Source organism: Brachyistius frenatus, unplaced genomic scaffold (assembly GCF_029030835.1).
Source record: "Brachyistius frenatus isolate BFR_SWC_R1_liver_20210118 unplaced genomic scaffold, ASM2903083v1 Contig_362, whole genome shotgun sequence".
In the NCBI taxonomy this organism is placed as follows: Eukaryota; Metazoa; Chordata; class Actinopteri; family Embiotocidae; genus Brachyistius; species Brachyistius frenatus.
Window position 1 is genome coordinate 117468 of NW_027210961.1, and position 15033 is coordinate 132500.

At 47.5% G+C, this 15033-nt stretch overlaps 2 protein-coding genes across 10 annotated transcripts in view; both read right to left on the bottom strand.

Moving 5' to 3' along the window:
• Positions 1-70: 70 nt before the first annotated feature.
• On the bottom strand, positions 71-8309 carry svopl (SVOP-like). 2 transcript variants are annotated; one of them, XM_069724154.1, is made up of 16 exons: positions 8093-8309; positions 3615-3706; positions 3419-3510; positions 3156-3254; positions 2706-2777; positions 2437-2561; positions 2284-2347; positions 2064-2189; positions 1805-1933; positions 1637-1710; positions 1350-1546; positions 1152-1263; positions 986-1067; positions 457-546; positions 265-378; positions 71-177 (listed from the first exon to the last, which is right to left on the bottom strand). In XM_069724154.1, exons 2-16 carry the CDS (start codon positions 3703-3705, stop codon positions 166-168), a joined length of 1479 nt encoding a protein of 492 aa, XP_069580255.1. In that variant the 5' UTR covers position 3706; positions 8093-8309; the 3' UTR covers positions 71-165. The 2 variants fall into 2 exon arrangements, with proteins under 2 accessions (XP_069580255.1, XP_069580256.1); XM_069724155.1 differs by lacking the exon at positions 457-546.
• A 592-nt stretch (positions 8310-8901) lies between these two features.
• The window catches only part of LOC138636214 (UPF0606 protein KIAA1549), a 16675-nt gene continuing 10543 nt past the window's right edge, over positions 8902-15033 (bottom strand). For 4 of the 8 annotated variants that reach the window (XM_069724115.1, XM_069724116.1, XM_069724117.1 and 1 more), the window contains 9 exons: positions 14403-14417; positions 14081-14286; positions 13780-14006; positions 13413-13548; positions 13021-13314; positions 12879-12931; positions 12680-12807; positions 12440-12594; positions 8902-12263 (listed from right to left, as the gene is read on the bottom strand). In XM_069724115.1, coding sequence (XP_069580216.1) covers positions 12039-12263; positions 12440-12594; positions 12680-12807; positions 12879-12931; positions 13021-13314; positions 13413-13548; positions 13780-14006; positions 14081-14286; positions 14403-14417 — 1439 coding nt within the window. In that variant the 3' untranslated portion in view covers positions 8902-12038. Of the gene's footprint in view, positions 12264-12439; positions 12595-12679; positions 12808-12878; positions 12932-13020; positions 13315-13412; positions 13549-13779; positions 14007-14080; positions 14287-14402; positions 14418-15033 lie in introns of those variants that run through there. The other 4 variants (XM_069724119.1, XM_069724118.1, XM_069724121.1 and 1 more) reach the window with 4 other exon arrangements.

The window sequence follows — 15033 nt, forward strand, 5'->3', positions numbered from 1 at the left end:
AGTGAAGACATTTCCCCTCGGGGATTAATAAAGTGAAATAAATAAAAATAAATAAATAAAAGAACCAGCCTCCATTCATAAAATCATTTATTTAATCCACAGTAACATTTAACATCATTTAATACAAAGTTAAAAACACAAGAAGCAGCGGTGCGTTCAAGGACGTCAGGAGCTTTGCTAAGAAAAAAAACAAAACAGAAATGTTTGTTCAGGATGACAAAGTGAAATAAAGTTTATTCAAACGTTTGCAGTACTGCGTCTCACCAGCAGGGCTCGGCCTTTAGTTTCTATCGGCAGCAGGAAATTTCCCAGAGCGCACACCAGACACGCCACGGCGAATGGACTGAGTGCCAGAATCACCGACTGGGACATCAGCACCTGAAGTACACATGGAGAGATGAGACTTTGACACAACAAACTGAAAACTGTGATTCCCGAGCGGGACAGTGAACACACCTGAGCGATGAAGGGAGCGATCATTCCTCCGATCCGACTGAATGACGTGCAGAAACCCATCCCCAGGGAGCGCGCCACGGTGGGGTACACCTGGAGATAAGACTGCCTCAGACCTGGTCCAGGGGCCACCAGAGACCCCCATAAACCACCTCAGACCACCAGAGACCACTAGAGACCCCAGAAACCACCTCAGACCACCTCAGACCTGGTCCAGGGGCCACCATAGACCACCTCAGACCACCAGAGACCCCCAGAAACCACCTCAGACAACCAGAGACCCACAGAAACCTCCTCAGACCACCAGAGACCCCCTAAACCACCTCAGGCGACCAGAAACCACCTCAGACCTGGTCCAGGGTCCACCAGAGACCACCTCAGACCACCAGAGACCCCCAGAGACCACCTCAGACCTGGTCCAGGGTCCACCAGAGACCACCAGAGACCACCTCAGACCTGGTTCAGGGGCCACCAGTGACCCAATCCTTAAACCCAGGACTGACCCGATCCAGGGACTGGGCCGTGGACGTACCTCGGCGGTGTAAATATAAACCACGTTAAAGTTCATGGAGACCAGGGACCGGAGCAGGAACAGCAGCACCGTGAAGCCAAACCTGCAGAGACCAACATGGACAGCAGAGGACCTCAGAAACCTGGACTGGATCCTGGACTGTCGGAGGGGGCGGGGAAGTTCTTACATGGTGGTGCATATGTTGAGCATCAGGAAGAAAATGGCCGTCATCAGTTGCAGCACGGTCAGACTGATCTTCCGTCCGAAGACGTTGAGCAGACCGATGTTGATCGGGACCACTGGGGAGGAACAGAGGACCGGGTCAGACCGTGCACCGGTCCAGGACCAGCAGACAGTGAGGACTCGGGTTGGGTGGCGGACTCACATGCAACCTCTCCCAGGCAGCTGATGAGCAGCGTCTGGTAGTCGGCGAGGGCGAAGGGGATGCAGTAACACGGTCCATCCTCACGGTGGCGCTGGACCTGGTGGTCCTGATCTGCGTTCGTCACACATAGCAGGTTCTTCTCCAGCAGCTCCGAACTGCTCAGAACTGACCCGTAGTATGCGAAGGACGCCACGAACCTGAGACACAGAGGACAACAACTAAGTCCTGGTTACAGAAGTAACTAAGTCCTGGTCCTGGTCCTGGTCGTCGGTGTAGGTTTTTATTACCATGAGTACCAGAGCAGTACAGACGTCCTCCTGAACGATGGACTGAGCAGAACCCTCCAGCTGCCTCGTTCACTCTGAAGCATAGAAAATTTTATCATAATATATTAACAGAAGTATTATAATATAATAATAGAAGTATTATAATAATAACAGATTTAATAAAGGTACCACGCCAGGCTCCACCAGGCGTCCCGGAGGAAGAGATGCTCGGTTCATGTTGGCGATCCGCTGCAGCGTCGTCATGGCAGCTGAAACGTTTCCTGCCGACACGTTGTAACGAGCCGACTCTGGAATGAACTGATCTCAGATCAACAGAGACGCAGACAGGACAGTTTGTCTTCAGGAGACACAGACAGATTGAATCCAAAACTTCAGATCCAGTTTGAAGCCGTTAATGAGATTCAGACAGGTGAGGAGGACGTCTGACCTTGAAGAGGAAGATGAGGATGATGCTGGGGGCGACGGAGATCCGGATCATCCACCTCCAGCCCAGAGAAGGAACCACCGACATCCCCAGAATGATGATGAGCATGGAGCCAATCATCCAGAAGATCTGACACAAACAGAGAGCATGCTGGGAAATCTGAGACGATGATGTCACAGACTGGTGATGAAGGTGATAATGATGATTAAGGTGATGAACTCACGGTTGCCAGCGGCAACAGGAAGGCTCTGTGCTTTGCGGGGATGAACTCTGTCTTCAACACGAACCTGAACAGATCGACACGTCTCTCATTAACAAACACCTTCAACCAATCAGAACGCAGGATCTTCAGGATGATGTCACTGTGTCAGCTGACCCCTGCGACACTCCTGCGACGCCGCAGCCGACCATGCTGCGCAGGAAGATGAACCAACCGTAGGAAGGAGCGAACGATGTGAGCAGAGAGAAGTAGGCGCTCCACACAAACCCTCCGAACACCACCTGATCACACGCACACAGACAGTCGGCCAATCAGAGCAGACTGGAGGTGAAACCTAATCTGTGGTTGGATGTTTTTAAATGTTTTCAAAATGTTTTCAAAATGTTTTAAAATGTTTAAAAAAAAAAGTTTTAAACGTTTTTGACCTTCCAGCGTCCGTAGCGGTCAGCGACATATCCTCCTAAAACTCCACACAGCATGAAGCCCAGGAACACCATCTGACACACACACACACACACACACACACACACACACACACACACACACACACACACACACACACACACACACACACACACACACACACACACACACACACACACACACACAGCATGAAGCCTGAGGCTCTTATTTTGAAAATGTCCTATTGACTGTGGACTAAAGCTTCCTGTTATTGATCAACGATCAATCCTCCGAGCTACGGAGAACGTTTAGATCAACTCACACTGAAGATAAGACAGGAAGTGACATCACACATCAACAACAAAGTAAATAACAACAAATTTTGTGAAACAATAAAACATTAAAGTGACGACACCTGATCCATCAATTGATCAGTTTCTACATGATCAGCTGATCAATCAGCTGAAACTCACCGTGGAGACTAGAGCCACCTGCCAATCATTCAGACGCCACTCACATCGGATCTCCGGAGAGACGACAGCCAACAACATGATCTCCATCGCCTCGATGATCTACACACACACACACACACACACACACACACACACACACACACACACACACACACACACACACACACACACACACACACACACACACACACACACGTTCTCCTGATGATACTGATAACTAATAATATTGATGAAGTGTTCAATCGATCAGGTCGGTGACTCACATTGGAACTTCCCATGATGACGAACAGAAGGATGTGAAATCGTCCGAAACCGATCGTTTCCACGGCGTCCTCCACGGTGAACGTCTGATCAGCTGCAGGAAATGGATCAATACACTGATCAGGTGATCAGGACTGGATGGACACCATGTCCATGATTGATCGATCTATAAATGTTAGACTGATTGATCAGACTCACCCTGGTGGTGGGCGTTGGTGCCCTGCTGCTTGTCTGCAGGTTTCTCCTGCAGATGGATGGCGCTCACCAGCTGAGTCTTCATGTCAGCCATCCTGGAACACACAGGTAGCCTCAGCCATTAATATACATATTAATGTATAATATACGTATTAATATCCATATTAATATACCTATTAATACATAATATACGTATTAATATGCAAGATAATTAATATGTAAGATACATATGTGCATATATGCTTGAACACATATCTGGAGATAAAACATGAAAAACTACAGGAAGTGTGTCGTCTCCCTTCAAAGTGAGAGTGTCTGTTACAGCTGTTTGTTATAGTTCTAATGTCAGGACGTGACTTGTTGACATGATCTGATTTACAGCTCTGTATGAAATGAAGAGACCTCTCCAAATGTTTGTTGAATCAGCTGTTGTCTGTGTTTCTTGGTTGTTTGTATATAATATATAGATATATACTGTGCATTTTATATTTTAACTGCTATTTTACTGCTATTTTATTGCTTTCTATTATTCTATTATTATCTATTGCTTCCTGTATGCTGCTGTAGTGAAAAAAATTTCCCCTCGGGGATTAATAAAGTAACTACCTAACCTAACCTAACCTAACCTAACCTAACCTAACCTAACCATCTCTACGTTTACAGCAGCCGTTCCATTCCAGTCTGTTGAATTCCAATAGATTCTACTTAATGAGGTACTAGGTAGGTAGGTAGGTAGGTAGGTAAGTATTTACTTTATTAATCCCCGAGGGGAAATTTTTTCGCTACAGCAGCATACAGAAGCAATAAGATAATAATAGAAATAATAGAATAAAATACTAGAATAGAATAATAGAAAAGCAATAAAATAGCAGTAAATAGCAGTAAGAAATATAAATATAAAATATAAAATGCACAGTTTATACAGTACATTATATATCTATATATATTATATACAAACAAACCAAGAAACACAGTCAACAGTGTTATTGTACTGTGATGGATTTTGCCAGAGTTGAGTTATTGTACAGTCTAATTGCAGTGGGCAGGAATGATCTCCTGTATGTGGAATGATCTCCTGTATGTGGAATGATCTCCTGTATCAGGAATGATCTCCTGTATCAGGAATGATCTCCTGTATCTGGAATGATCTCCTGTATCAGGAATGATATCCTGTATCTGGAATGAGGAATGATCTCCTGTATCAGGAATGATCTCCTGTATCTGGAATGATCTCCTGTATCAGGAATGATATCCTGTATCTGGAATGAGGAATGATCTCCTGTATCAGGAATGATCTCCTGTATCAGGAATGATCTCCTGTATCTGGAATGATCTCCTGTATCTGGAATGATCTCCTGTATCTGGAATGAGGAATGATCTCCTGTATCAGGAATGATCTCCTGTATCAGGAATGATCTCCTGTATCTGGAATGATCTCCTGTATCAGGAATGATCTCCTGTATCTGGAATGATCTCCTGTATCAGGAATGATCTCCTGTATCTGGAATGATCTCCTGTATCAGGAATGATCTCCTGTATCTGGAATGATCTCCTGTATCAGGAATGAGGAATGATCTCCTGTATCAGGAATGATCTCCTGTATCTGGAATGATCTCCTGTATCAGGAATGAGGAATGATCTCCTGTATCAGGAATGATCTCCTGTATCTGGAATGATCTCCTGTATCAGGAATGAGGAATGATCTCCTGTATCTGGAATGAGGAATGATCTCCTGTATCAGGAATGATCTCCTGTATCTGGAATGATCTCCTGTATCTGGAATGATCTCCTGTATCTGGAATGAGGAATGATCTCCTGTATCAGGAATGATCTCCTGTATCTGGAATGATCTCCTGTATCTGGAATGATCTCCTGTATCAGGAATGATCTCCTGTATCTGGAATGAGGAATGATCTCCTGTATCAGGAATGATCTCCTGTATCAGGAATGATCTCCTGTATCTGTCCTTGTGACAGCGGAGCTGGAGGAATCTTTTAGAGAAAGTGCTCCTCTGTCCCTGCAGCAGGTGGAGAGGGTGGTCAGGATTATCCAATATGGATAATAGTTTGTTCAGCGTCCTCCTCTCCACCACCTTTTTCAGGCTGTCCAGTTTGTAGCCGATGATGGAGCCGGCCTTCTTAACCAGTTTGTTAAGTCTGTTGGTGTCTCTGGCTCTAATGCTGCTCCCCCAGCAGACCCCAGCGAAGTACAATGCACTGGCCACAACAGATGGTAGAACATCTCCAACATCTCGCTGCACACATTGAAGGATCGAAGTTTCCTCAAGAAAAAGAGTCGACTCATCACCTTCTTGTAGACAGCGTTGATGTTGGTCTTCCAGTTCAGTCTGTTGTCATGGAGACATCAGGTACTTGTCCTCCTCCACCATGTCCACCTCCTCTCCCAGAACTCTCAGCGGTTGTGGAGCCGTCGTCTTCCTCCTGAAGTCGACCACCATCTCTCTGGTCTTGGCCACGTTCAGGAGCAGGTGATTCCTTCCCGCCCACTCCACAAAGTCCTCCACTACTGCCCTGTACTCCTCCTCCCGTCCATCCCTTATACATCCGACCACTGCAGAGTCATCAGAGAACTTCAGAGACCTAATCAGGTGAACCAGTATAGGACCAGCTGGATGTCTACTAGAACCTTCTAATGTAATTGGAATAAAACAAGTGACTATTGACCAAGAGTTCAAAAGAAAAGTTTTGAGTGAGAAAAGAAGAGTTCAACTCTGGTTTTACTGTCAGAGGAATACAGTGAGCGTCAGGCTGCTTCCATCCTTCAAATGTCAAAGACGACGGTTCATAAGAACGAGGTCAAGCAGCAGACATTAGGGACAACAAAGCTACAGACATTAGGGACAACAAAGCTACAGACCAGCAGAGGACCAAAACGACTCTCCGCTCACCGGGATGACCACCAACTCATTCCAATGTCACTCAACAACCGTAGGATGACATCAAGTGAGGCGAGGACGGTTAGAAACAGGCTCCTGGCGGCTGAAGTCCTGCAAAGCTAGAAAAAAGCCCTTCATCATGAGAAGCAAAGAAGAGCCAGGCTGAGGTTTGAAGAAGACCAGAAGGATTGGACCATATAGGACTGGTCATCTTCTCTGAGGAGTCCAATGTTCAGCTTTGTCCAACACCTGGTGGTCTCATGGTTAGACGGAGACCTGGAGAGGTCGACGAGCCACAGAGTCTCCACATCCTGTGAAATGTGGTGGAGGATCGGTGAAGATCTGAGGGGCTTCAGCAAGGCTGGAATCGGACAGATTTGTCTTCGTGAAGGACGCATGAATCGAGCCGAGGACAAAGTTGTCCTGGAAGAAAACGTGCTTCCTTCTGCTCTGACGATGTTCCCCACCTCTGAGGAGGGTTCTTCCAGCAGGACGATGCTCCATGAAACACAGCCAGGTCAGTGAAGGTGTGGATGAAGGACCACCAGATCAGGACCCTGTCATGGCCGGCCAGATCTCCAGACTTGAATCCCATTGAAAACCTCTGGAATGTGATGAAGAGGAAGATGGACGGTCACCAGCCGTCAAACAAAGCCGAGCTGCTTGAATCTTTGGACCAGGAGTCATAAAGTCTCCCAACATCAAAGTGAAAGAGGTGGAGAGACGCCAAGACGCATGAAGCTGGGATTGGAAATCAATAATCAATTATTCCACCAAATATTAATTTCTGAACTCTTCCTCAGTTAAAACGTTCGTATTATGTTGTTTAAAAATGAATATGAACTTGTTTTCTTTGCATTATTCCAGATCTGAAAACTGCATCTTTTTGTTATTTTGACCAGTTGTCATTTTCTGCAAATAAATGCTCTAAATGAAAATATTTGTATTTGAAATTTGGGAGAAATGTTGTCAGTAGTTTATAGAATAAAACAAAAAACGTCATTTTACTCAAACATACCAATAAATAGTGAAACCAGAGGAACTGATCATTTTGAAGTGGTCTCTTCATTTTTTTCCAGAGCTGTACAAACCAGGAAAACCGTTTCAAAATAAAGTCTGCCAGGTGGCTCCAGTTGAACATACACACATTTTATTTTACTGCCACGAGTTCTGCGTTTGTTCTTTGACTGAGCTGTTGCCTGCAGCAGTAACCGGAAGTCTTTTATTAAACTGTCTCACGTGAACAGTCAATGAGGTGTGAAATCGGCTGCAGGTCTGTTCGGTTTCAGGCAGCTTCAGTAGAAGAACCGGGAGGTTTGGATCGATCTGAAGTTGTTTATGAGCCGAATTCTCCAGAAGACTCAGTCGAACAGTTCTAATTCATCTCCTGTCGCATTCACACGTTTTAAAGTCGACACGAGAAAGAAAACTGTAAACTGTAAAGAAATGTAAACGGAGATTGGCGGGACGGTTTCTTCAAGGGTTCTAGGGAGGAAACGCCGGGCGATAAAGTAGAATATCTATCATAAAGTGGGGTCGATTACAGAGAACCTGCTCAGAAACATGAAGGAGGGATTCAGATTACCTGCAGGGACACGAACTGCCTGTCAGCTCCACTTCTCCTGCGGGAACCGACGACGAACCGAAGTTCAGCTGCTTTCAGCTTCTTTTAAAGGATTCTGTGAAATGAAGCGTCCGCCTCACAGATGTTAGACTTTAAAGGTGAAACTGCCGGTTTGGTCTGTTGACATCCTGCAGGACTCCCCGGCGGACAGACAGGTCCACACTGTTGCTGTTCACCTGCACAGGTGTACCAGGAAGTGGCAGCCGGGGGAGGGAGCTTTGTTTTCATGTGGGAGGATGACGTCATATTCTAATACAAGTTACAACAAACCAGATTTTATTTACACCAAATTCACTGTATTGATAACTATCAATTATCAATTATTAGTTTTTATAACCCCCTGAATTCATCTTCATTCTTTTAACGTTGCAGGTTCAACTTTCTTCTTTAAACCTTTTGAAAATTTGACATTTATTCCTGATATGACTTTGTCCCAAATTTTTTTACTTAATTCTTGAAGTTTTACACGTTTCTGTAAAATATTTTGTTTCAGAAATTTTTTCCGGGTAATTTTGCAGCTTCTCTTGAAGCTTTATTCTGAAAATCTTTCACTCAAAATATTTAAGTTGATTTCTTGAGTCCAGATTTTGTCTTGAAAAGTGTTTTGGTGTTTAATTTGTCAGAAATTATCCTCCATAGAAACTGGTGTAGTTTAAGGACGTCAACAGTTTGTTAGTTAGTTTGTGAGTCTACAAGATGATCTGTGTCAAATGTTTTCAACTCTAAATAATAAATAAATAATAATAAATAAGTAAATAAAGCAGTCAGAGTAAATCTGAACTTTTCTCTTTAATGTTTGTTAACAATCTTTCAGACTTGTAACACCACAGGATGCAGCTCACACACGGTTTGGGTAGAACAGGTAAACCCGGTCAGGTGACTGGGGTCACCTGACTGCTGTTGAACAGGTGAGACTGCTGGCAGTGTTTCCAGCTCACTGATGTGACATTAAAATAACTTTTCCTTCAAGCTCTGATCCACCAAGCAGCTTCGCTGGGTCGCCTGGAGCTCACCTGTGTGGGCGGGGCCTGGGCGGGGCCTGGGCGGAGCTGCTTGTTACAACAGAATGGAATGTGGTTCAACTTGGAGCAGCAGTTGTACGAAGTTCAGTCATGACAAAACTGAAACTATTTCAGACGTAAAGAACGAGAACAGGAAGTAAGAACACACTTTGATTAATTTCACATAGTTCCAGGTTAATAGTGAACACTGTTAACTCTGTTACTCGCAGGTCTTATTTTAAAAATCAGCTTCAGATAACAGGAAGTGTCCTTGTTGTCGTGGTAACAGAAGGTTAGTTAGTCTCACTGGTCAGCAGGTTGTTTACTGAAGGTGGTAACCATGGTAACAGGTTTGTTTAGGTTGTGAGGGTGGTTTTGTCATGGCTGAACGTCCACAGAGCGCCTGCTCGTCAGCTGGATCATCACAGATCTAGAAAACACAGAAACTAGAAAACAGTGAAGAAGACATTCAGGAGGCACCTGCAGGAGGAGGAGGTGACTCCGCCTCCATCCACCTGCAGGAGGAGGTGACTCCGCCCCCATCGTCCTGCATGCTGCCATCTTGAGTGTGATTGACAGTCACACCTGGAGTCCTTGGGTTAGCACCATGTGATCCTGTAGGCGGTCCTAAAGCGTGACGGACAGGTGCGAGGTCCTCTTAGAAAGTTCTGGTGGGGTTCTGGTCCGTGACGGATGTGTTGGCACTGGCAGACCTCTGAGTCCAATCACAGATAAAATATCTTCTATATATTATGTTTTATATGTTTTATATTCAACATACTTTCATTTCTTTACTTCATTCAGATTAAAAATATCTTCTGGAACCGTAAAAGAAAGGCGTGACGTTCGGGTCGAAATGTTCTGTGCTGGATGAGCTGGTGTCATGTGACATGAATCTCTCTGCTCACTATTCACTTTGTAACATCTTTTAGCAGCATGCTAACGGGAACATCAAACAGCTAAAGCCTCAAACTGAGTAGAACATGCTGAACAAACAACCCAACTTCAGGAAACAGCGCGAGGGAACCGCTCACTCATCAGAACCTCGGTACCTGCACAGGTGTGGACACTTCAGACGGGTTGGTCCCAGTCTTTGTCTGGAGGACCTTCAACTTTGACCTCTGCAGACCTCCATAGAGTTCAAACATCAATAAGTCCAGAGTGTTCCTGAACGCATCACGGTGCTGCACACGGAGGACCAACAACCTTCATCAGGAAGTATTCAGAGTTATTGATCAACACGTTACATCAGATTTTGGGGAATAAAAGCGTCTCAAAGATCAGAGTTCCTGAGCCCATGCAGTGATTTCCACGACAGACACTCAGGTGTTCTGATGACATCACGTTTCAAGAGGGGTGGAGCTTCACTTTCCAAGACCGAAGAAGGCGTCAGGTCAGGAGACACCAGCTGGGTTTTCTTTGTGTCACCGTGAATTCATCCCCCAGAGTCAGATTGTCAACACCGAGTTCCACTGGGACCTTCTGAGGTTCTGTTCTGGTTTGTAGTCTTCAGGTCAGTCTGGGGTTTGTGCTTCCTGTTTGATTTTTGAAATGACTCACCTGTCTTTGTTTCACTTCCTGTCCTGTTGTATGATTGTTGGCCCCGACCCCTGATTAGTTCATCTTGTCCGTCGTTGTCCTTCCCTCCCTGCTGGATCCAGTCTGTGTGCTCTTCTTTGTTTCAGTTTCCTGTCTGTTGATGCATCTTTTGAAACCCAGAGAACACAAACTACCTGAACTGTGTCGCCATGGCAACAGGCTTGCTGTTGATGATTTTGTTCCCCAAAATCTGCTGTTTCTCTGCTCCAGTTTCAAGTCATGATGACATCACGCCTCCAGGGAGCGTTGTGGTGAGTGAGTGGTTCCCCCACCTGTCAGGTGTCACTCATTGTGTCCCGCCCACAGATGGACGGATGCAACAAATCAGCTACGAGAAGCTCGATACCAAAGCGATGCAGTAGCTCTTTTATTTTATTTTTTTTAATTTATTTATTTTTTGCCACCGATATATGAACACGCAAGCGAGCAGCTACGCTAAGCGACGTCTCCACGGCGAAACAAACGTACAGCGAGCTCAAACACAAGAGGGTCACAAACATCAAACAGTAGTTTGGTCTTCTTTTGATAAAATAAAGGATTTAACGTAGACCTTCATATAGAAGCGATAAAAAATAAGTCACATCTCAAGACTCCGATAAGAACTCTGACATTAATATTGTGCTCGTTGGGATTCTATCTCTTTACATATATTTTCTTCCTTCTTATAGATACTCGTATATATATAATGTTTCCTGTTTGGCGCCCCCTGCAGGAACCTCCAGCTGTCCAGAGAGACCTCGTGGAGACAGTTGATGGATGGAGACCGGATCACGGCGGCTGATGGAGTGGAAGGCAGTAAGTGGTCGATGAGAAGACGGATAGCACCACAGGGACGACCCGCCTCAGGACCTCAGGGGGGACGATCGGATCCACAGAGTCCGGAGAGACCGTCCTCCTAAGAAGGTCAGGAAGGCTGGACTGTTTCCAAAGGTCCAAGGGGGACGACTCAAGAACTGCAGGAAGGATGGTCCACTATGGACCGGCAGGAGGGACCTCAGCCCTGAGGTCCAGGAGGGACGTCCAGTCCAGGGACTGGATCTGGTCCAGAAGTTGAGGATGATAATGGAGTGATCGGCTCCAGGAAGCACTTCAGTGGAGACGTGAGTCACACTGATGTCCAATGATGTCCAATGAGACCCGGAGCCAAGCAGTGACGGACGGACAAACGGACAGACGGGACCCTGTAAACTACCGGAGGTCTTCAGGAGACATGGTCCTTGACCCAGGACGTGGTCCAAAGCAGACCATGTTTAGGGTCCTTAGACTCTGAGCGGGTCGAGTTCTGGTCCAAACAGGTCCAGACCCGTCTACTGGTAGCTGGTCACTGCTGCTTGTTTCTGGGCCAGTCGGCGCAGCTCCTCCCTGATGGCCTTTATCAAAGAGGCGGAGGTGTGGGCGGAGGGGGACGCGTCCTCCGGAGGGTACTCAGGGGTCGGTGAGGTCAGCAGGAGGGGTGGAGCCAACGGGTCTCGCAACGAGGAGCTGGGCATCTGGAACACCGAGGACGAGGAGAACTCTGGGAAGGACAGGACCTGGGGTGGAGGTGGGGGCAGAAAATTCATCAACATATAAGGAGGTCAAACTGCAAAGACATAAATTATTTTATCAGAATTCAAAAACAAACAAGACTGGACTGTGCCCTCCATCACCATCTCTCTGGTTACTATGACAACGCCCTTGTTTGATCCAGTTTGATTTCAGGACTCACGCTCTCTCTGCTGGCCCCGGGTCTGGACAGGTCCTGGTCCGAGTGCTGCTGGTTCCAGCTGGACCCGGTGGGCCCCGACATGCTGCGGCCCACGGCGGGGTACGCCCCGATCTGACTGGACAGACCCACCTGGGTCAGGTGGTGGAGCTGAGCACCTGCAGGTCAGACATACAGCAAGTGAGCACCTCCATGTGGAGGAGACAGATAGCGCTTCAGGTGGTCTGTAGGTCCAGTCTTTACCTGTGCTGCCCCCTACAGGTCGGGGTCTGGAGGAGGAGGGCGGGTCCTCGTACTGCCCCCTGCTGGAGTAGATGGACTCGTGCAGTTGGTCTCCGGTGGACACATACCCTCCACAGCTCAGACCCTGTCTGGAGAAAACACAAGAGGGTCAGTGCTGGTTCAGGTCCCTAGACCGGGTCTCAGGGGACAGGACACTGACCTCTGCAGCAGACCCTGGACGGACGTGGGGGACATTCCCAGCTCTGCATATCTCTGCAGGCAGAACAGAAAGACAGGACATGAAGGGTGAGGACGGACCGGGGGCAGAAAAGGTTGGTGGTCAGCTGCAGGCCGACACTCACTGCAGAGAAGGGGCTGTGAGAGGGGGCTGCTGGGTAAGAGCCCCACTGACGGCCCGCGGGCCGCACATGGGGGGAGGGGCTGGGCAGGGCAGGGCTTACCCCACTCAGCCCGGCGCTGCCCTGCGAGGACGGAGACACCAGGGCGAAGGCATCGTCCAAGAGGGAGTGCATCTGCTGCCGGGCCTCTTCGATGGAGGGCTGGGGGGGCATATAGGGGGGCGGGGCCGGGGCGGAGTCAAACACCTCGTCAGTTGGGGAGGGGCTTCCGTGGTCTGGGGGCAGGTCGGGGTCCGACTGTGGACATGAGACAAAATATAAAGCAAGTCAGAGGTGTCCTCATGTTTATAACATTTCTCCACAGCTGAAGTCTGAACTCCGACCTCTGAACTCACCATGTAGGCCACGTTGTTCAGTCCCGGGTACTTCCTGTAGGTGGCGCTCTGATCGGTTAACAGACGGTCTCTGTCGGTGTCAGGAAGACTTCCTGGTCCTGGATGAGCTCGTCGACCTCGAGGAGAGCGCCTCCCTCTGACGGGAGAGACAAAGAGACGTTCTTCTGTCTGTCCTACAGAGACACTCTGATGTCCTTCTGTCTGCAGGACAGAAGGACATCAGAGTGTCCTGTTAATCAGATAAACTCAGTTGTTTTTCAGGTAAACGTGTTTTTTAGGTAATCCCCGAGGGGAAATTTTTAAATTTTTTATTTTTGATTGGCTCGCGTTCTCGTGTGTTTTCGTGTGTTCTCAGGTGAAGTCTTACCTCTTCCTGGAGTCGTTGGGTGAGTAGGCATCGGCCTGCAGGATGCAGTCCATGTGGTCGTGGGCGGAGCTATAGAGCCGCTGCGCCGTCTCACTCTGAACCGGTCCGTCTCCGAAGGCGTCCATGATGTCGTCCATAGAGGGAAACTCGCACTGGCCCCGCCTCTTGGCGCGCTGCCTCAGTTTGTTCCTGTGATGCTCGATCTCCGACTTGTGCCTCAGCGCCACCTGCAGGAACACAAGGAAACATTACAATGTCGTCACGGCGACCAGGGAGCAGGTGGCGGACGGTGATCGCCCACCTCTGTGTTGACCTTTTCGGTGAGGGAGGGGCTCAGTTGTGACGCGGCGTGCGAAGGTGGGCTCGGCCGCGGCTGCATGGCGATGAGCTGCACCTTGTTGGCCTGACGACGGGTGCCGTCAGACGACCCGCGGGACAGACGGTCAACGTGGTCAAAGATGGAGGATGAGGACAGGACCTCGTCAGGACCGCTGCCTGATGGAGCCGCTGGGGAGGGGGGGAGGAGTCAGAGGCCAGGGGTCAGCGAACAATTGACTTTCAGTACCCAAACATTAGATCAGATGAGAAACTGATCAGAGGAGGAAGATGATGTTCAGACGTACCGATCTGACTCCGCCCTTTAGGAAGCAGGAAGAGAAAAGACAACAGCTTGTTTACACACTCATCACCATCATCACCATGACCATCATCATCACCATCGTCACCATATTCACCATCACCATCATCACCATGAATATCATGACCATCATCACCATGACCATCATCACATCCCCATCATCATCATCATCACCATTATCACATCGCCATCATCACCACCATAATCATCACATCATCCCCATCATCACCACAATCATCATTACCATCACCATGACCATCATCATCATGATCATCATTACCATCATCATCACCATCATCATGATCATCATTACCATCATCACCATCATCATCCCTCATATCTTCCCCTTCATCACCATCATCATCACCATGATCATCACAATCACAATAATCGTCAAAATAACCATCACCATCATCACCATCATCATCATCATCACATCATAACCATCATCACTCACATCATCATTACCCTCACCATCATCATCATTACCATTACCATCGTCATCATCACCATCATCATCATCATTACCATCACAATCACCATCATCACCATCATCAACATCACCATCATCATTGTCACTATCATCATCACTCACATCTTCCCCTTCATCATCAACA

Coding starts and splice junctions, on each gene's coding strand:
- svopl (XM_069724154.1), bottom strand. CDS start 3,705: ATGGCTGACATGAAGACTCAGCTGGTGAGCGCCATCCATCTGCAGGAG. Junction 2,778..3,155: donor AGGTGGCTCTAGTCTCCACG/GTGAGTTTCAGC, acceptor TGTGTGTGTCAG/ATGGTGTTCCTGGGCTTCAT. Junction 1,264..1,349: donor CTGCCTGGGAGAGGTTGCAT/GTGAGTCCGCCA, acceptor GTTCCTCCCCAG/TGGTCCCGATCAACATCGGT.